At 39.0% G+C, this 22,246-nt stretch overlaps 1 protein-coding gene across 10 annotated transcripts in view; it reads left to right on the top strand.

Annotated features, from left to right (window-relative positions):
- Positions 1-22,246, top strand: part of Map4k3 (mitogen-activated protein kinase kinase kinase kinase 3) — a 137,138-nt gene that overhangs the window by 69,856 nt on the left and 45,036 nt on the right. For all 10 annotated transcript variants that reach the window (XM_051175149.1, XM_051175151.1, XM_051175147.1 and 7 more), the window contains exons 4-13: positions 88-152; positions 4,872-4,927; positions 5,541-5,588; positions 8,944-8,986; positions 10,193-10,265; positions 15,234-15,365; positions 15,515-15,577; positions 15,666-15,747; positions 15,831-15,941; positions 21,661-21,739. In XM_051175149.1, coding sequence (XP_051031106.1) covers positions 88-152; positions 4,872-4,927; positions 5,541-5,588; positions 8,944-8,986; positions 10,193-10,265; positions 15,234-15,365; positions 15,515-15,577; positions 15,666-15,747; positions 15,831-15,941; positions 21,661-21,739 — 752 coding nt within the window. The remainder of the gene's footprint in view (positions 1-87; positions 153-4,871; positions 4,928-5,540; positions 5,589-8,943; positions 8,987-10,192; positions 10,266-15,233; positions 15,366-15,514; positions 15,578-15,665; positions 15,748-15,830; positions 15,942-21,660; positions 21,740-22,246) is intronic.

Here is a 22,246-nt window from a genome sequence, read left to right as displayed (position 1 = left end):
GTAGGTTTTTCAGTGTCATAACACACAAAATACTCTCACAAATATTTTAATCACGAAGACATAATGGACAACTGTTTCTCTTCACAGGCGAGATAAACTTTGGATCTGCATGGAGTTCTGTGGTGGTGGTTCCTTACAGGATATATATCATGGTGAGACCAGAGTTGCTTTATAGACATTAGGCAGCACTTCTTAGTTTGTTATCTGCTATATCCAGACATTAATGCTGTTTAATAAAAGAAAGCTATGCTTTATTTTTGACTTGCGTGATCTATAGGAATGAAAGGGGCATTTGCTTTGTACAAGAGAAAGGTGTATTCACTGGAATTTCTTGCTAACTCTGAAGGGACATCATAGTTCAGAACGTCAGACTCTGGCCTCGAAGTACTACGAAGTTCTTAATGACAGAATGTAGTGACACCTGAGTGTGATGGTTTAAAAGAGAGTGTCCCCCATAAGCTCGTATGTTTGAATGCTTGATCCACACTTAGTGGACATGTTTGGGAAGGATTAGGAGGTATGGCCCATGTTGGAGGAGGTGTGTCACTGGGCATCAGCTTTGCGGTTTCTCTCTGCCTGCAATTTGTGCATCAGATGTGAGTTCTCAGCGGCTCCAGCACCACACCTCCCTGCCTGCCACCATGCTTCCTGCCATGATAATGCATTCACCCTCAGAAGTGTAAGCAAGCCCCGGATTAATTGCTTTCTCTTATAAGTTGCCTTTTATGGTGGTGTCTCCTTTCAGCAAGAGAACAGTAACCAAGACTCTGAGTGATGGTGATACTGAAGTCATTGGTTTTGCTCTCAGGTGTTCATGGAGCTGGACTTAAATGTTAGTTTGTTCTGTTAGTGCAAAAATCTAGGGAATTAGAAAATGATGAAAACCATTTTTATTGAGAGTCAGTGGTATAATACAGAAGGTAAAGTGTATTTGGTATTTTCTGTGGGGTATTTTTTTTTTTTTTCATGTCTTTCTATCCTGGTTCTCACTAGAGTAGGTTTATTCTTTCTCTGCAGGTTTACTTTTTGATTAATATATAAAACACAGTATCTTAATAATTCACGAAGTCAATTTCTTTGAGAAAATATTTGTTCATTTTCTCTTGAGCTCCTTTTCTCAGGTATGGAGCCTCTTAGTAATGTCAGGGTTGACACTGTACTAAAGAAGATGGTGAAAGGCCATTGTGGGAAGTTTACTTTTCAGAGTTCCTTTCCCATTACTATCTTCCTGGTATAGGTTTTATTTAGCATAAGAATGATGGAACAGTGGGATTGTTGCTGTGCTTTTATATACTAATTAGTGTTCTGCTATATTCTAACAACCACAATCAGAGGAGGAAAAAGGGTTTCTGAAATCATCTTTAAAAGCTCAGAGGTTAGAGTGGGCCTTGTTCATCTTGAGAAGATAGGCAATTCTTGGTTAGAAACAGGAGGAAGTCTGTTCTAATAGATATGTCAGTGGTGTACTAGTGACAAGTGTGACACAAGAAGTCACTTCAGTTAGTCTAGGAGAGTGTATTTAGAGGCTGGAGTCAGATGTGAGAGCCTTGAAAACCAGGCAGAAGTGCATGTGTGATGCTTGACATTGAAATCTGGGCTATGTGTGTGGTAAGCAGTGCTTTTCCACCAAACCATATTCTTCATCCAAATTACATGTTTTTCTTTTTTTTTTTTTTAAGACAGGGTTTCTCTATGTAGCCTGGAGTATCCTAGAACTAGCTCTATAGACCAGGCAACCCTTGAACTCACAGAGATCTGCCTGTCCCTGCCTCTTGGAGTGCTTGGAAAAAGTCATGTGCTACCACCTCCTGGCCAAATAATTAACTAAAGATAAATAAAAAACCTCAAAAACTAAGGTTCTTGGAGAAGAACTTCTCTTTCATTGGATAAAGAAACCTAGAATGTTATACTGTTCCCCACATACTAGCAACATGGAGACAGGGGAGTGGGGAAGAATCTCCAAGAAGAAAAGTAAGCTTGTTTGACATGTCCACACAAGCATACAGCTTTACAGGCTGATCAAAGAGTATTACATACTTCCAAGCACTAATTACTTCATGGAAACCTGGGTACAGCCAAGAGTGAACATCATGCAGAGAAGGCTGTTCACATCGTGCCAGACAAGAAGCAAAGAAAAGGTCAATACTGGAGAGGTCCAAGGCAAGATACAACACTAATAACATGTCCCCAGTGGCCTTCTTACAACTGTTCCCCAATACCTCCTACTTTTCTCTCTTCTCCATAATCTCATGATATTATGAATCCATCAAAAAAGCAATATATTTATTAAGTCAAAACCCTCATGATCTAATTGTCTATAGAAAGGTCATCACAGACACACTCTGTGCTTCACTAGTTTCCCCAGTGACAATGAAGATTAACCATGACATTACTAAAGCCATAGTCCTTTGTGCTCTTTAAGAGAATGCTTGAAATTGGTTAATCCATAAGCAGAAGAAACTCGTTTCTTATAGTCCTGGAGACTAAGAAGTCTAAGATTAAGTTGCCAGCAAGTTCAGTGTCCAGGAAGATAAGTGGTAGCATCCAGTGTCATCATATGGTAAAAGAAAAGGACTCTGGGTTTAAGAAACCCTTTGCCAATATATAAGATGGAAAGTGATTGAGGAAAATATCTGACATCATCCTGTGGCCTGAACACACGTGAACACACACATGAGCAATCACAGGTGAGCAGATACACCATGACAAAGATCCTACATGAATTTTAGAGGAATATATACTCAGACCTTAGCAAATCCACACACAAAATATGTTCATCCAGAGCTATGACTGCCATATTTTCACTGTACGCTGTATGAAGTAGTTATGTATATAGCAAGCAAAAGCAAAAGATGGTATCAAGTGGCAGATAAATAGAAGCTTCAAATTGCACAACATGAAATTACCACTTTATAGCATCCAGCAGAAATGCCTGGGACAGCCTTATGACAGAGTAAACAAAGGCAACACCACCAAACACCCAGCAGAAATTTGTAACATGAGTTTTCTGACCCAGCAGGCCCCGACACCACTTCAGTCCCAAATGAACATGCAGACACTATATTAATTATGAAACTGTTGGCTGGTGACTAGCGTTTTCTTACTGGCTAACTCTGTCTTAATTATTAACTCATTTCTATCAATCTATGTATTGCCACGAGGCTGTGGCTTACCTGGTTATGCCCAGCATGGTATTACTCCTCCAGTAGCTTAAAAGGTGACTGCTAAGCTTCTACACAGAGAAGAGAGCAATTTCCTGTTTGCCCCTGCTTATATTCTGATTCTGCCCAGCTATGTCATTTCCTGGGATCACATAATGCCTCCTCTCTGTCTATACTTCCCAGAATCCTCCTATTCTCCTAGTCCTACCTATCATCCTGCCTGGCCAATCAGTGTTTTATTCATCAATCAATAAGACAAACATATATACAGAAGAACATTCCCCATCAGAAATTGAAGTGGCTATTAGCTGGAACTACTAGTTAAATGTTCTTGAATTCTCGCCGTGGATGGGTTTGCAACTTTCATTCCACTGGCATTTTATGTATGGGAGATAAACAGCAGCAACCTCTGTTGGAGGGGCTTCACCTCCTAGCTCTTCTCATGGATGTGGTGTTTTTAACACCCTTCGCTGCTTGCTGGTTTTCTCTCTCCCCATTACAGAGCTGGGGCCAGCCTCAGCCAGGACAGGAGCTTTTGAAGAAGACAAGGGAGGGCCTCCTCTCTCCTCAGTCTTGAAGCAGCGTGTAACAGTCTATCAGTGTAATTTACATTACAATTATGATAAAAAATTAAGGCATGTAAATCACTCAGAAAATGTCTATGATAGTGAAAAAGTAGGTTTCACAATTGGTGCCGAGTTAGTGTTTGCTCATTTCTATGCGCAGTACATGTAAACCTACATTGACTCAACTTGCAGGCTTCTGGCTTAGCAATGGCATGAAAGGCATATACATTTAGTACAAACCATATGTCAAATTTTGAATTTGACCTTTCCCAGGATACTGTTCTGTACCCATGTGTAGTGAGAGGTCATGTACCCTTGATTATATTACTAGATGGTGGTACAAGCTACAAGTCCCACTGAGCAATAAGAACTTGAGTTAGCAACTGATGCTTCATGTATCCAGGACTGTTTAACTGTGATGTCGTGTGCTGTTATATAAGATTAATTTTTGACTTAGAATATTATCAACTTAAAATGGGTTTTTTCAAGAACATAACCTATTATGAGTTGAAGATCAGATTATATAAAATACCTATATAAAATCAACTCGTAGATTGTAGACGAAACTTATAATTATGTATTATCTATAATACTCTAGATAAGGAAGAGACCTTTGCTTTTTTAACTTCTGTATTCACTAGAATTTTCATAGTGAACATGCATTAATTTTACAACTATAGTAGTAGTAGTAGTAGTAGTAGTAGTAGTAGTAGTAGTAGTAGTAATACTTTTAGGGAAAGTTCCAAACACTAGAAATATGACAGTGAGCATGTCAGACTGAAAAAGAATCAAAATGAAAACTGCCTTTTTGGCATTGGGTTTAGTAAAATGGTTTAGGTATTTTGAGTCTGTTCATGTTTTTCTTTTAAGATTTGTTTATCTATTATGTATACAGTATTCTGTCTGCATGTGTGCTTGCAGTTCAGACGAGGGCACCAGATCTCATTATAGATGGTTGTGAACTACCTTGTGCTTGCTGGGAATTGAACTCAGGAACTCTGGAATAGCAGCCAGTGCTGTTAACCACTGAGCCATATCTCCGACCTTGTTGAGTCTGTTCTTAATGGGATTTATAAACTTGGTTACTTAGTGGAAAACACATGTGTTGCTTAATCTTGCTAATATTAATTTTCTCCTTGTACAGTAACTGGACCCCTCTCAGAACTGCAGATTGCGTATGTTAGCAGAGAAACACTACAGGCAAGTCATATTTAAAGTACTATTCTTTATTAAATGTTTATGTACTATTCATTACTGTTAGGGAGACAAAATAATTTGATAAACTATTGAAAACTTTTAATACAGTTGCATTATTTTACTTACTTGTATTCTGTTATTGTGGTGCTAGGGGTTGATCCCAGGACCTCACATCCTAGACAAGTACTTTATACCAAGTTATATCTTCAGCCCCTTAATACATTTATAAATTGTAAGACATGCAAGCTATATTTACAGTTAAATACTATAAAGCCTAAAGATTATAATATAACCTAGACTTCAAGCACGATGTGCTTGAAAATTCAGTAGTATCAGGAATTGAAATTTATTCTGATTCTAGTGGGACATACACTTTAAAAATTCAAAGTGTTTGCACAGTTTACTAAATGTTATTTTAGAAAAATTAGTGCTTCTGTCTGAGTTTTCTTTATCTTTCTCATCTTGACCCTGTTGTCTTCTGTAATATTTCATTATAATCAGTTGATATTTCTTCTCTATAAAGAGTAAATAAAACAGTGTCTACTAGTCAGTTATGCCATGTGATAAATCTTGCTTATTTTTCTTTTTCTTTTTTGTTTTCTTTTTGAAACTCTAGGGATTGTATTATCTTCACAGTAAAGGAAAAATGCACAGAGATATAAAGGTATACATTATATTTATGGCCTGCTTTTCACTTTTAAATACTCTGATTCAATCCCTGAGCATATCTCTTTTGATTATTCTCTTTGATAAGTTTGCTACCTGAAATAGGTTACAATAATGAACACGAGGGCCGTATGGTAAGTCCCATTACATTCTTAGAGTAGTGTAGTGTTGTTGAGGCAGGATCACATACATAAAGTCTGCCCTTTGAAGTGTGGGGCTGAGTGGATTCTTTGGGAGTTTGCTTGGTTGGTTCTGGTTTGAAGGTATTTTGAGACATTGCCTGTGTAGGTCAGTCTGTCCTCAGATGTACTATGAAGCTGAGAATATATTTGAACTTGGGTTCCTTCTGCCTCTGTCTCCCAAGTGCTAGAGTCATAGGCAAGCAACACCACACCTGACAGGATTGGTGTTCTTATAGCTGTTATTGTTGTTAGTGTTTTTTATAGCTGTTATTGTTGTTTTGCTTTTTATCTCTTTTGTAACTATTAAGACACACATTAATACCATGGCTTCCATAAAATGATAGTGAATTGCCTGTTTACCATCTCCTTTACTAAGTTTGGCACTCTTAAGGTAATGTAAGATACCATTAGCAAAGTGTCTGCATCGAAGGAAGCCTGTCAGCTCCTGGGTTCTACTTTGGCTCCTGGAGAACAGCATACTGAGCAAGCTGCCACTGGCTCAGGCCAACAGGACTCCTGAGAGTGTCTCTACTGTGCTCTTCAATGGAAATGTTCTTCCTTCTGTTTATTTTTTTCTTCTTTTTTTGTTTACTCCCTTATACCATTCTCTCCCTCTTCTTTACCCTTTTCTGCTGCTTTCCTATTCCCTGAGAAAGCCCTGGAGTCTGTCCTCAAAACTCCCACATTCCACATGTCCAGTGTTCCCTAGAATGTAAGTAGATTCATGCTTTAGGTATTTCCCATAAGCCCCTTACAAGACACAAGCAGGGGGCCTTGTGCTCCGAAGGTAAAGGAGCTTCTGTGGGTGACAGGGTGCTAAAGAAGGGTCCAGTCATCAAATTAGATGGAAGGATTGGTGGGTTTTTGTCACAAGTGAAGATTGGTGTGTTCTCCATGTTAAAAGAACAACTTGAACACAAATGCAAAGTGAAGTATGAGGCCCTTTTGGAGACTGTAATGTCTGTTTTATATTGTTGAGCAGGCAGTGTGTGGGTTTCATAGGTGACGAGCTACCTGGGGACTTGTTTTAGACTTTGGGGTCTGGGTAAATTCTGACCATGGGCACAGCCTCTGCCCTTGTTCAGGCTTCTATCATGTCCTGTCTCATCCATGTCGCTGCAGTAGCCTTCCTTCTGCTTTTACTGCTCCCATTCTCGAGTGGTTCTATAGTGGCTGCTACATTTGAAAAACAGATAGCCTTTTAAAGTCCCATAGTACTCACTGAGAAATACAGGTGCTTGCACTGTGGCCAGCGGGTTATGCATGGTCCAGGCTATGCATGCTCTGCATGCATTTCTCTGAGCTGGCCCCACACTCCATTGCTCTCTCTCTTACTCAGTCTCAGCCATGCAATGTGTCTTTCTCTGTCCTGCCAGCTCCCAAATGACAACATGGAGATGTCTTATTAATTATGAAAGCTTGGCCTTTAGTCTAGGCTTGTATTGAACTAGCTCGTATAACTTAGACTAACCTGCTTGTATTAATCTATGTTCTACCACATGGTTTTTACCTGGGTCCCCTTCTGTGTGTCTGACTCGATCCGCATCTCTCTTTAGCCACCACTAACTGCTACTTCCTCTCTCTGCTCAGAAATCCCTCCTGCCTAGCTATTGACTGTTCAGCTTTTTATTACACCCAATCACAGTAACACACCTTCCCACAAGTATCCCACAACATAGCCACACTAAATTTGCTGTTCTTGAAATATTTCAAGCTCATTCTGGTTCTAGATGTTTGCTATCTATCTCTTCTTCCTAGAATGTTCTTGTTCCAGATTTGGATGCAGCTATCTATACTTATTTCATTGAGACTTCAGCCAAATATCATTGGGTTTCAGAGGCTCTCGCTCCATGCTTTGTTTTCAGAGAGTTTGTTTCTGCCCAACTTTGAATCTTTTGTTGGGTCATAAATAATCATTTTTTTGTCTTCTTTCTCACCTACATACACAAACCCTAGAATTTGTTTATTACTATACACTAGAACTTAAGAACCTGGCTGGCAGTCAGTTGTCTCTGAGAGAGAGAAGGGGATGGATAGAGGGAAGAACAGATGAGTCAGAAGCTGTGATGTGTGTGTGGAATGATAGAAGTCGTAACTTAGGAAACTTAACGTGACAGTGGGGAGAGAACATAGTAAGGACTTTGGCAGAAGTCTAACCATGCAGAGGGAGATAGATCAAAAGCCCTGGTGTGGGCCCCTTAGTATCTCCTACCTTTCCTTATTGTCCTATAGATCAGTGGTATTATAAGTGGATGTATCTCCACTTCATGGATGATGTTCTAAGGGTCTAGAAGTCTCTGATTTCTATTTTATTTTCTTGGTTTTTTGAAACAGGGTTTCTCTGTGTAGCCTTGGCTGTCCTGGAGCTCATTCTGTAGACCAGGCTGGCCTCAAACTCAGAGATGTGCCTGCCTCTGCCTCTGCCACCTCTCACATACCCCTTCCCCCTCATTTTCCCCCTTCTATTTTTCTGCTGTTTCTTGGTCTTGCTGGTTAGAGGTAGGGGTTCTGAGAATATTTCCACAGGCAATAATCATACCAGCACATTGGATTAAAGAGCTGCCTGCTTTGGAGTGCTCATTTAAAAGTTGCATGGAGGTAGCTGTGGACTCACAGCTAGTGATTGGTGTGCTAGCTGACTCTAAACTTTTGAGAAAGCTATTAGAATAGAAAGCCTCATCTACGAAAAAGTAGGACAGTCATGTGCCATCACTGGTGTGTGTGTGTGTGTGTGTGTGTGTGTGTGTGTCGGGGGGTAAGAGGGGAGCACAAGGAGGGGCTTTTAAGGCTGGGGAAATATAGTAATCAAGTTTAAAGTATAATCAGAGCAATTGAAATGTGAGGCTAAAATAACATTTTAGTGTAGTGGTGATATATGATCAGCTGAGAAATAGCATTTAGATTAAAAGGTATCACTTCTGTGTTAGCATTCATACTGTGATAGCAAGGAGCCCTTTTTAAGGGAGCACATTATGTAAATATCATGAAATTGACTAAAAAGTGGACAGCAATGTTTCCTATAGTTATGTAACATTTTAATTGAACAAATTTTAAATTTAAGGATTTCTAGGCCTAAGGCTGTGGCTATTTAATATGTATAGTTAACCTAGTATATGTTTCACCTAATAAAATATCTGCTTCCAACTCATCTAAAATGTTCTCCCTTTGAAGGGCGCTAACATTCTATTAACGGATAATGGTCATGTGAAATTAGGTAAGTAAATCAGAATTCCATTGCATGTACACATCTTCCTGAAATATAGTGGGGTTTGGTTTGGGGTTTTGTTTGCTTTGTTTTTCAGGGATAGATAGCATAAATATCCAGTAACTCCAAAAATTCTACATCGTTGGTCCAATTTTAAAAAGACTATTATCTATCTGAGAATATAATTTAGATGCTAAATGTTGTTTTACTTTAAACAGTAACTTACAAGATATGATTAAAATGAAGTTCAGAACAGGTAATGACTCATTGTGAAATTTGAAACAGGAAAATTGTTCAATATGGTTACTTTGTTAACTTACAACAAGCATGTAATAACAAATATGGAAAAATTAATTTGAAACTATTTAGGATGAACCACATTTCAAAATATATTTTTCTTAAAAATGTCAATAGGGCTAGGATGTTAGCTCAGTGGGAGCCCTTGCCCAGAAAGTACAAGGGACTGGGTTTGTCCCAGCTCCACAATATAAACAAACAAATAAAACTGCCTTGAACGACAGTCTACTATAGGATTAATCAGATTGACAGTATTTATCTAGTAATTAACATGCAAGATAGTTTTCTTAAGCAGCCTGTCAGTATGAGACAAGCAGAAAGGCTCTGTCCTTTTCTGTTCAGTCCTGTCCCCTCGTTGTCTTGCTTATTGAGCAGTTTTTTGAGCTGCTGAATTTGTGGCAGTGTTCCATGCCTCACTTTCCCTTAGGATGGATTTAGAATCATTAAATCCACTAGGAGATGTTAGCACTGAGCATACTTAGGAAGTAGTAACAAATCCCCACTAGTGACCAGCAAGGTGCTGCAGAGGGGAATGTCATATTTGGGGTCTTTTCTGGCAGAGAGTGAATAGAATATACAGCTGCCTAAAGGTCCTTTCTAGTAATATTCCTTTAAATAGAAATTCCTAGAAACTAGAAATTGTGATATCAAGAAATGTCAGTTTCAATTTCCCCAAGCTTTTTCTTTCCTACCAAAATTATTTATCTTAACTTTTGTTGTTGTTTGATTCATGTGAGTTACATGGAAATCCACTTGGGTGTGCTACAGACTATGGTATTTTAATAGTTCATTAAGGTTAAAAAACATAACACGTGGGAGACTGTTTCATTTCTATAAAATTAATGAAAATCGTTATTGAAAATTACTTTCGGTGTTACTGTAAATGGTTTTGCTTTTTCTTCTTTTTGTTTTTAATAGCTGACTTTGGAGTTTCTGCACAGATAACAGCTACAATTGCCAAACGGAAGTCCTTCATTGGTACCCCATATTGGTAATTTTATTTTAATTCACTAAAAGATTTTATTGTTTTGTCATTATTGTTGTATATAATGTTTCTTAAAACAAAAAAAACAAAAAAACAAAAAGGACTGGTCAGAATTCCTGGGCCTAAGACAGAGTACATGAAGGTAACCACTGAGTTTAGTAATTTAAGCATGTATTCTTAGGGATGGCCAAACCATATCCTACATTTTCATAATGCAGACAAACGTTTAAAGTATGATACAGTTGTTAGGTTCCCAATACTTGATGCATATTTGAATGTTTTTATATCTGTCTTTTTTTCCTTCGTGTTGTGATGATTGCATTATTCACAGTTTTCAAGAACCTTGCTGTTTTGGTGTTGCTGGGAACTGAATGTAGGGCCTCAAACATGCTAAGTAACATTCTACCACTGTTTGTCTCCCCAAACAGTCCTTTTTGCAGTCTTACTTGACTGTGATCAAAGACAGGCCTCTGGGCATCTGGAATCTTCCACGCCAGACCCCAGTTTAGTCCTTCAACATTTTTCTAGTAGTCTAATCCACAGACCTTCCTTTCTGACCATACTTGTCTTTTAGATAGTCTTTGCTATCTTAGGAAAACCATCCTATCATTCTTTACTTACCCTATCGTTTTAGCCATGTAACTGTGTTTTAGTGGCTTAGCTGAGCACTGAGCACAGTGGTGGGTAGGTACAGCACTGCTCTGATTTTCACCACTGCGTAGTCTTGCCATACCTTCAGTGTCAAAGCTCCTACTCCCCAGACATCTCTAGTCTGACCCTCACTACACAGCTGTTCTACTGGGTTTTTTGTTTGTTTGTTTGTTTGTTTTTTAAATTTGGAACATGATAAATATTTCTTGTATTAGTTGGTCTCTTTATCAAATACAAGTTTTTCAAAGTCTGCTAGAGTTAAAATGGCTTTTATTAAAAAAACAAACATAACTTACGGCCCTGTCCTTTGCTGTGTCTAGCACTAGCCATTATCTGTAGAATTTGTTGTAATAGTTGAAGATTACAGTTTCTTCATCTTTCATTTGTCTTGTCCTTACAGTGTTCTTGCTGAATCGGTCAACAGTCTTCCATCATTCTCTGTTTTCCTGAATCTTTTCTTTTTAATTTGCTTAGATCTTGATCTCCTATAAGACAACCCACCCCATCTCACATTGGCCAGTTCTGTAAGATTTGTCTGTATGCTTATACATAGCGTGTCAAGCTATCAGGTGTGTGTGTGTGTGTGTGTGTGTGTGTGTGTGTGTGTGTGTGTGTGTGCGCGCGCGTGTGTGTGTGCGTGCGCGTGCACAGGGACTTAATGCATTCTGGACCAACACTCTACAGTTGAGCTACAGCTCTGTTTTTCTTCCTGGAATCTTCTATCATTTTCCACTCTGGTCTGTTCATGCTCGAGTGTAGCCTTTAATAGAACTTCGCTCCAGAGCTTTCTTGGATTATGGGTCTTCCTCTTTTTATCTGTTTTGAAATATGTTTTAGTATCTTTATGGTAAAAGGTGTGTAGGTATAAAAGCTTTTGGACTTTGCATCTCTAGCTTCACCTTCCATTGGGTGTAGAACACTAGGTTAGAATTTTTGAGGTGTTGTATATGTGGCTTTTCTGTGATGCCATGGAAAGCCACTCTGATGCATGTTTCTTTGACTGTAACCTGCCCCCTCCATAGTCATACCTTGTTTTGATACTCCATGATGCTTCCTGTTACTTTTATATCCTAGCTATTTTGCTTGTTTTTACTTTTTTTGATTCACACTTGTCATTGGATTTTTACCCCAGAGATGAACTTCTTTTACATTCTAGATGGTACTCCTGTTTTGTTGACTTGGTCATTTCTCAGCTATATTTCTTCCCGTTCTCTCTGGGTTTCACTAGTTATAAATTGGGCCACTGTAATCAACCTACTAGTTTTCTCACTTTCTCCCAACTTATTTATTTGTTTGTTTTCTTTCTAGACAGGGTTTCACTATTTAGCTCTGGCTATCCTGGAACTCACTATGTAGACCAAGCTGGCCTCAAACACACTAAGATCTGCCTGCCTCTGCTTCCTGCATGCTGGAATTAAAGGCATGCACCACTCTGCCCTGTTTCTCCTACTTTAAAAAATCTTATGCTCAAGATCCAGGTGAATCTCTGAATTCAAGGCTAGCCTGATGCTCTGCATAGCAAGTTGCAGGCCTGCCATCTTTTCAGAGTTCAGAGGATCAAAAAAGTCTTCAGTTTTCCACAAGAATTTATATTCAGCTTTTTACATTCAGACTTTCATGAAGGAGGCTTCCCTCAAAAGTTTAAAAATGACTATATGTTTGTTCACACCCCAAGAGCAAGATCTTGCAGCTGGCTCTAGAACTGAATGTGGTGGGTATGCCTGCTTTGGGGTGGCTGCTTTGGGGTGGCCAAGACTGGGGACTCATTGGAGCCCAAGGCTTAAGGACAGCATGGAGCAAACTGGGCCTGGCTCAGAACACAAAAGCAAAGCTGAATCACATCTCAGTGTGCAGTAAAGGCAAGGTGTGGGCCTGGTGTTTAGTGTTCCCAACATGGGCAAGCAAAGGACACTGGGCAACTCAACATTCTGTACACAAATCTACTTAATTCCTGAGTGAAGCCTGCCATTTCTACTGGTCCTTGTCCTGTGGGAATGAGGAAGGAGTAATTACTGGGCCAGCGGATAAGAGTAGGAATCTGGAATTAACTGTTGACATTTAAGCACTATTCCTATCCTCAGCCAGTCTCAGCCTGACTTCTGTTAGCTTGTAACTCTGCAGCATGTGGGGCAGTCTTTGAGGCTAACCAGGCTTGTGTACTCATCCCTTGGGTTTCCTTCTCTTCTCAGAGTGTTATTCCACATTTACTGTTAGTGTCTGTGTGGTTTAGGTAAGTTGTATCTCCTAGGGCTTCAAAAGATGTGTATTTGTTTCTCCTTATTCTGCTCTTCCTGGATCTGGTTTGCTTTCAGAGAGGATCAAGGATTTGAGGAGAATCTGTTGCTCTTCCCAAGTCCTCTCTCCCCAATTTGTCTTTAAGCATCTGGAGGAACACACACATCTCCTGACTCTCCTCATTGTGTACACGTGCCCAGTTAACGTTTGTTAATGGGGACTGATCTTTACCTCCAGCTACAGAGGTTAAACCCTGTAGAGTGGGAAATACCCAGGCAGCATGTGCAGCTGAATTAAGTGATGTTGGTTAACACTCCTGCTCTCTGTGTCTGTCTTGTGCTGTGCCTTTTCCCACCTTTATCTCATAGTAAAGAATCACTCTTGCAAAGTGGTCAGACTAGTGGCTTGTCAGGAAAGCCTGCTGAAGTGATAAGGGGATTAGTAGTAAATGAACAAACTCTAGACATTTCATTTGTGATGATGGAGCTCCAACTTACTCAACTGCTTTTGGTGAAGGACAGCAGTGAAGATAAAGCTAATTTCCACCATCCAGACACATTTCCTATAACTACCCCTTACCTCTGGTGACTCCTGTGACCTGTGTCTCTATAGCTCTTCTGCCCTGTCGTCAAATGCACGGCACATGGAGTCACACCGTTTGGAGCCATCATAGTACTTTATGTGATTGTTGTGCCCTTGCCTTGTTTGCTAGGCTTTTTGGTTGTCTTTAACAAGTTTTTCTAAAGCATTCACTTTAATTTTGTTCCCAGCTTAGTCATTTTACTTTTATAAGAGTGTTCTGCCAGGCATAGTGGTGCACACCTTTAATCCCAGCACTGGGGAGGCAGGCAGATCTCTATGAGGAAGCCAGCTTCATCTACAGAGTGAGATCCAGGACAGCTAGGGCTGTTACACAGAGAAACTCTGTCTGGGGAGGGAGGGGTCATAATACTTCATTACGTTGTGTGTTTGCAGCACACATATCTGAAGCACTAGTTCACAGATGAGTGGGCACACATGACTGTACATGGCAGGAGTAAATACACCAACCAACCATCTGCATGTCGCTGTGAAGCTTGCTGGTGTGCTGGGCCTGGGAAGGGCAAATACTGCTTTCTAAGATCAGCAACTGAGTGCCTGTCGCTATAGGGGTTTCTGTCTTCTGTGGCTGCATTCTAGCTGTCAGTAGCTGAGAGCCAGCACATTTTAAAGTTTACTTTGCTTATGCTTATCATAATTTAATTTCCATGAGAGATATTTCAAGACGATTTAAATCGTTTTAAAAATTGCCTCTTTTTGTTGTTGTTGTTGTTTTATTGTAACTTCCCTAATTATCCTGCAGCCATACTGGAAAACAGTATGTGCATCTGTGAAGCCCTCACTCAACTTGCTCTTTTGAACTGGAAAATTGTGTGTTTTCTTCGTTGTCTCTAAAACTGTGGTTTGGGATTTCAAAGATTGTGTATTTGAAAATTAACCATTTAAACAAGTCAAGGTATAATTAGACTAAACAGTAGCAAAGTTAAAAGCAATTAAAAACTTACCAAGTTTGGGTATCTTGCTTCTGAATAAAACATTTTGAAAAGGAAGTACTCATTTTGATAACTTTTTCATTATTGCAGTAAAACTTTTAAAGAACATTCAAAAGTTGTAGTAAATATAAATTAAATGCTAAATTTGAAAGTTTTTGGTGCCCAGAGACATGGTGAAATAAAATCAGTGACCAAGTTGCAGTAGAGTAAAACACTTATGACCATTTGTTGCAAATGTCATTTCTTTATAGAACTTTGGGGAACAGAGATCAGGATGTGAACAGATTTGGGGCAGATTAATGTCACACTGGTAAATTTTGATAAACTCTGTAGCATAGGTAACTGATGACAGTGTCACTGGGGAGGTTGAGGTGCCTCCCATGAGACATCAAGAACTTGGGGAAAGTGGGTCTTTCAAATACGGCAAATCTTTTTTTCCGATATCAAGGACTAAACAGAAGTTAATTTCTCCATTGACAAGTTTGTGTGCCTTTCGTGAGAGTAAAGGGAAGCACACTAACCACATGGTTTCTGTTTTCTGGATTATTTCCTGCAGGATGGCCCCAGAAGTTGCAGCTGTTGAGAGGAAAGGAGGGTACAATCAGCTGTGTGACCTCTGGGCAGTGGGCATCACTGCCATCGAGCTGGCCGAGCTCCAGCCACCCATGTTTGACCTTCACCCCATGAGGTCAGTGTGACCATGCTAAGCCCAGTGCAGATTGATGCGTATTGACTATGTCATGAATTTACTTTAGCCTTGTTGGGACTGGATAGAAATGTATTCCTGTTATTAGAATGTGAAATGTTGAGAAGTGCACTGTTTTATCTGTTTTTCAGGGCATTGTTTCTAATGACAAAAAGCAATTTCCAGCCTCCCAAACTCAAAGATAAGTTGAAGTGGTAAGTATCTTTTTTTTAATTGACTTTTATAGCAGGATAAGCAAGAAGGGAATTAGAATACAGAAGCTTAATTTTCAACCTCTCTTAGGTCACATAGTTTCCATCACTTTGTGAAGATGGCACTTACCAAAAATCCAAAAAAAAGACCAACTGCAGAAAAGCTACTACAGGTATTCTTTTACCCTGAAACATTCACATATTTGTAAGATATGATATCTAATCAAATCTCTAAAGTGTTTTGTGTGTTTTATAGCACCCCTTTGTCACCCAGCCTCTGACAAGGTCTTTGGCAATAGAATTGCTGGATAAAGTGAATAACCCAGATCATTCCACATACCATGATTTTGATGATGATGACCCTGAGGTAGGATTTCTTTTTTTCTTTTCTTTTTTTTTTTTTTTGTGTGTGTGTGTGTGTGTATCAATGTTTGAACTTTTTTTAAAATCTATTTTAAACAAACTATTGGTTGGGGAGAGTAAGTTTTTTGTTCTGGGAAGTCACTTGCTAGATTTTGCTTATTGGCTATTTGATGACAGATGTGGAAGATGGCAAAATCATTTAATCCACTTGTTGAAATTACTGTAGTTACTTCATAATAGTCACTTTAGGTTGGTCGTCTTGCATTGCTGTCAGGTTTAGGATGGAGCTGCTGAGGGTTTCAAACATGTCTTCATGACTCCCTAAGGTTGTAAGAACCACCATGAAGTAACAGTAATACCCATTATGCCCTTTCTTAGGGGCAATTACTTAGAATAGTTCTAATAAAAGGAAAGAGAAGAGGGGACTACTCTTCCAGAAAAATGAATATTAGGAAGAAAATCTGTTCACTGAAGGAAAATTGTCTCTAATGCTCTTGGCATTACTTCTTGAGTTTCTCTCCTGTTCACTTACTGGAAAGGCAGATTTTCTTTATGCTTTTCCCACTCTGCCACATTTCTCTGTGGTTTCTTTTCAAAAGCTAGTTGCAACATTTGAACAGCTATTTGATTATGAAAGTATTCAGTTTTGAATCTTAATTTATATTCAGCTCACTGAACATTATTGGGAAGCTACTGTGGATGAAATACATCCCCTAATCTTTAAAAGCCCTGTTTCAGGAGTAGGAAAAAAGAATAGCCACTTTTGCCAGGAGGTGTTGCCCCACACCTTTAATCCCAGACTCGGGAGAGAGGCAGGCAGATCTCTGCGAGTTTGAGGCCAGCCTGGTCTATGAGAGCTAGTTCCAGGACAGGCTCCAAAGCCACAGAGAAACCCTGTCTTGAACCCCCTCCCCCCAAAAAAAGAATAGCTCCTTTCTGTAGAGAAGTCAGAAACTCCTGTAAGAGAACTCAGAGAGAGGCACTGCTGTAAAGAGATTGATACTGTTGGGTGGTTCAGGAAAGAACCAAAGATTAAAAACATCAAGTGTGTGTGTGTGTGTGTGTGTGTGTGTGTGTGTGTGTGTGTGTGTGTGTGTGTGTGCGCGCGTGTGTGCGCGTGTGTGTGCGTGTACAGAGGTCAGAGGTGTCACTCTCCATGGAGCTGGAGTTAGAGCTGGTATTAGCCACCTGATACAGGTGCTGGGAGTGGAACCCAGGTCCTCTGGAAGAGTAGTATGTGCTTTCAACCACAGAGCCACCTCTCCAGCCCCATCAAGACATTTGAAAAATGAAAATCAACCTCTTAATTTAAATGCTTGAATTCAATGTCTAAATACTCTGTGTCCTTGAATAGTATTCATGAACAATGACTACAATCTAGGCAAGCTTACATGTGATTAAGATGGGTGAACTAGCATGACGGTTCTGTGGGTAAAAAGCACTTGCCACTTGGGCGTATCAACCCCGTTCCATCCACAGAACCCACCTTGGGTAGAGAGATCTGACTCCCAAAAATTGTCTTCTGTCCTCTCTGTGCACCCATGATTCATATGCACTGAAAACACATATCATACACACACACACACACACACACACACACGCACGCACGCACGTATACACGCACGCACACACACCCAAGCACACACAATAATAAGTATTGCTAATACTTAGTATTGTTATTAATACTTATATTTTAACTTTGCACTACTTATAATACATATTATGTAATAATATATAATACTTATAATTTTAAAAGTAAAAGGACACATAACTATAAATCTTTAGTATATTTCACTAGATTCCTATGACCAAATATTTGAATAATAGATTTCTTTACATTAAATAACAGCATGCAGTACATAAATATATTTAGAATAAACTTTTAAAGGAAGCTTAAAAGATTAATGTATTTTATTTGGATTTTATTATTTTTATGCATGTTCTAGTTTGCCTGCCATTGTTTTGCTAAAACACTGACAAAAACCAACTGAGGGTGGGAAAGGTTTATTTGGCGTACAGTCACAATCATGGTCAATCATTGAGGGAAGCCAAGGCAGAAAGCTGAAGGCAGGAGCTGAAGCAGACATCATGGAGGAACACTACTGTCTTGCTTCATGGCTTTTTAGACTGCTTTCTTGTACCGCCCAGGGATACCTGCACAGTATTACACATTAAAAAAGAGTGTACTGTTGTCTTTACTGCTGGCCACTCTGGTGGAGGTAGTGACCCCAGCTTTTTCAAGCAGACAAAAGCCAACCCGCACACACTTACCTCTCTTAAAGAAAGATTGTACTTTTCATATTTTGTAAAATTCTTAGAAAATTAGAGGGAGATTATTGTTGGGGTGGGTATAATTTCTTTTGCATTAAGATGTATGTGCCTGGTTATGTTTTTAAAGATGGGGCTCTGAAAGTGAACATAATGATGTCAAAGCATCAAAATTCACTTGTCTTAGATTTGACCTAAGACGGTTGGCATCCATTGTTGCTAAAACTTAAATAGAAGTAGATTTGAATTTGAGCCCCATGGTCTGTCATTCCAGACTTTGCTAGTGAGTAAAAGTGTGGATAATCCAGGAAGGGGCTTGCTTGGTGATGCTCCAGTGAGATCTTTCTATAGAAATAGACTGCAGTGGGAATTGGCCATGAGCCATAGTTAGGCTAATCCTTCACCTAGAAGAGAGACAGAGGCCACCACTACTCCCTTTAGAGTAGGTTGTGTCAGACTGACCACTGTGTATATTTAGGCTCAGACAAGCATTGGTTGTGAGCAGCTGCAGTGTGAGGGCAGGAAATTTAACAGTATCTCTGCCTCATCCTTTTAGTTGCCAATAGCACCCTTTGATCCTCAGTTGTGAAACCAGAAATGTCCCCAGTAATGCCAAATGTCTCTTTATGTACAAAATTTCCCTTTGATGATAAAACACTAGCTTGCCAAGCATGGTGATACTTTGATCATCATCATTAACAGGATTACAAGTTCACAGCCAGGGTTTGTTACATAATGACATCCTATTATGTATATATGAATCAGTAAACTGGTTTATGTTAACTAGCTAGTGCTATCATATTGTCCACATCTTTCCTTCATTCAGTATAAACTTTATATTATTCATATTTTAATGGGCCTATATTTGCATTTGCGTTATCTAATGATATAGTAGTCATAGAGCTATGAGTAATCATAACTTGAACCAACATGAAATGCCTTGTAGAGGATTTTATAATTTTTAAAGAAATAATACTTTAAAAAACCAGAGCCAGCCCTAGTTATTAGGCAGACGTATAATCTCAGAACTTGGGAGATACAGGCAAGATCAAGAGTTCAAGTCTAGCCTCAGCTCCATAGAAAGTTTGAGGCTATTCTGTGCAACTTAAAATTTTAAATTAAAAAGAAATCGTTGGGGATGGTATTGTATACCTGTAATGCTAGAAATGACGTAGAGGCAAAATGAGTAAAAGAAGGCCAGCCTGAGCTATATTGGATACTGTGAGTTAAAAGGTGAGCAGTTAATGAGATAGCACATTGGTTTAGGATAAGAGCTCTTGCTGCCAAGCCTAAAGACCTGAGTTCAGTCCCTGGAACATGCATGTTGGTAGAAGAAAACTGACTTGCTCAAGTTGTTCTCTGACCTCCACATACATGCTATGGCATGTGTGTCCACATAGTAAAATAAATAAATGTGGTTGTTTTTCAACAAACCAAAAATGGTTTATTTCATTCACAATACTTAATATATCTTAGAAATTACTTGAATCTAAGGCATGGAAGGCATTGTTAAAAAAAAAAGAAAGTTGAATTTATGAGTGGCTTGTTTCTTTAAATGCCATTAGGATGATTCTTACTTGATCATTGCCGAACTTACCATGGCAGATTTTATGACTAGTATACAATATTTATTGAGAATAATTCATGCTTCAAAGGTCAAGTTTAAATTCTGTTTATTTTTTGAGACTATCTCTGTGGCCTTTGTCCCTTCAGGGCTCCCTCTCCAGATTCTGAACTCTTCTTCTGCCTGTTTGATTTCTTCCTTTTTGGCCACATTGATTAGAGTAAGTTGTGCTCAGTGTTGTCCCACCTGCTTTAACTTCAGGGTGGGTGTCATGACAGCCCTTTCTCCCAGTAATCTTTCTCTGAGTGCATTGCTTTGGGGGGGGGACTTTCTTTTACAATCGTCTCAGTCTGTACTTGTGAATGGAAAACTCTATTGAGGCTTTGGTTTACCTCTGTTCTTCATGTTGGAAATAATATGGCCTCTAGATAGTCTTTCTTTGTCTAATCAAGTAACTCTTGGGAATCTGATTCCCAACATGCTGGAGATTCCATTCCCAAAGAGTTTCCTTAAACCATAAGTTTTCATTCATTCTTTTGCTACTTTTGAGTTCTTGACAGCTCTTACATTAACAATGGCAGAATAATCATTCCGAAAGCCAGCTTCTATGAACAACTCCTTTCCAAATTAAATGATTGCTTATCTTTTTCTAGCAGAAATTATAATGGTGTATCTAAAAGCCAGAGAGATTAAGATGGAATGAAGAACATACTTTTAATAAAGGGAGGTGGGGGGGTCTTCTGAAAAACAAATGTCAAAGTTGACAGAAACATAATTGCACAGTTTTGAACAGCTTGCTTCAGTCAGTTCAGTTCATATTGTGGCAACATTGAAACATGCCATTATCTCCTACCCTCTGCAAGTGAATATGTATTCCATGTTATTTCAAAAATCTGTAAGCCAAAGAATAAACTTTAATAGACATCTGAGGTAAAGGTATTTGCTACCCAACCTGACAACCAAATTCCATCCCTGGGACCCACATGATGGAAAGAGAGAACCAGCCCTCCCAGGTTGTCCTCTGGACTTCCACACATAATCATGAATGTGCACACATAAAAACCTAAAATATAGTACACATTAAAAATGAGTAAAAGATGGTTGGCCTCCATTATTGCAAAATGCTGTGTACAGATCTTCATAGTGCTGTCCTTTTCTTCATAATGCTTTTAGTTTTCTTTTCATTCTTTCATATGGAAGCAGTCTCATTTACTACCCAGGCTGGCATTCATCCCCTCAACCTCACCCTGGAGTAGCTGGGACTATAGGTGTGCCTCACTGCTTCTGGCTCAGTGGCTTTTAACCCTCCTAATGCTGCGACACTTTAATACAGTTTCTCATGTTGTGCTGATCCTTCAACCGTAAAATTATTTTTCTTGCTACTTCATAACTAATTTTGTTACTGTTGGGAATCATAATGTAAATATCAGATATGTAGGATTTCTGATGTGCAAACCCTGTGAAAGGCTTATTTGACACCCTGCCCTCAGGGGTCATGACCCACAGGTTGAGAAGTACTGTTATGGCTTCTCTGCCTGAGTATGACCAATTCATTCTTATGAAATGGCTCTGTGCACCCCTAATATTATGTGTACAAATAAACAGATACATGATTTAATTCTTTGTTTATTTTTCCTGGTCACAGAAGCACGTTCTACCAGAATAAAAACAGCTTGTTTTGAATAGGCAACTTAAAATAAATTTATTTTTACCTTCATAATTTAGACTGATGCGGTGATTACCTTTTTAAAATATGAAAATTTGCTTTAATTTTCATTTTTGTAAAATGAAACATTTCATTTATCTGTGCATAGTTTTGTGGATAAAACTGACTTCATTATCAAGTGTTACACATCAATAATTTGGGTTTGGTTTCTTTTTTTTTTTTAAGCCTCTTGTTGCTGTACCACATAGAATTCCTTCAACAAGTAGAAATGTGAGAGAAGAAAAAACCCGCTCAGAGATAAACTGTGAGTATAGACCCTCTACCATCCGGATTCAGTGACCAGAAACAAGATTTTTAAAAAGGTTTATTTATTTATTATTATGTATACAGTGTTCTGCCTGCAGACCAGAAGAGGGCACCAGATCTCATTATAGATGGTTGTGAGCCACCATGTAGTTCCTGGGAATTGAACTCAGGACCTTTGGAAGAGCTTAGTTAGATTATTTTCTATAACTTACCCTTTTTTCTTTGTAAACATTGTTGTTAATGAGCACAATACAAATTTTATTTTCTTTATTCCTTTGGAACCTTTGATGACAAGAATATTACATTTTGGAAGGAAAAGTAAAACATGGGAACTAGGGAAGATAGACATCATCGAGGGTGTGCATCTTAGCTCCTGAGTGCCTGTGAGATACCTGGAGAGCTTGTTAAATATAGCCTGTGGTTCAATAGAGAGGGATGGGCTGGTCTCAGTTTGGCCCATGAGTTCACCCGGTTGATCTCTTCATCGCTCTTGGCTAATTTACAT

This window comes from Phodopus roborovskii, unplaced genomic scaffold, assembly GCF_943737965.1.
Source record: "Phodopus roborovskii unplaced genomic scaffold, PHOROB, whole genome shotgun sequence".
Lineage (NCBI taxonomy): Eukaryota > Metazoa > Chordata > Mammalia > Rodentia > Cricetidae > Phodopus > Phodopus roborovskii.
This window is presented reverse-complemented; position numbering and strand designations above follow the sequence as displayed.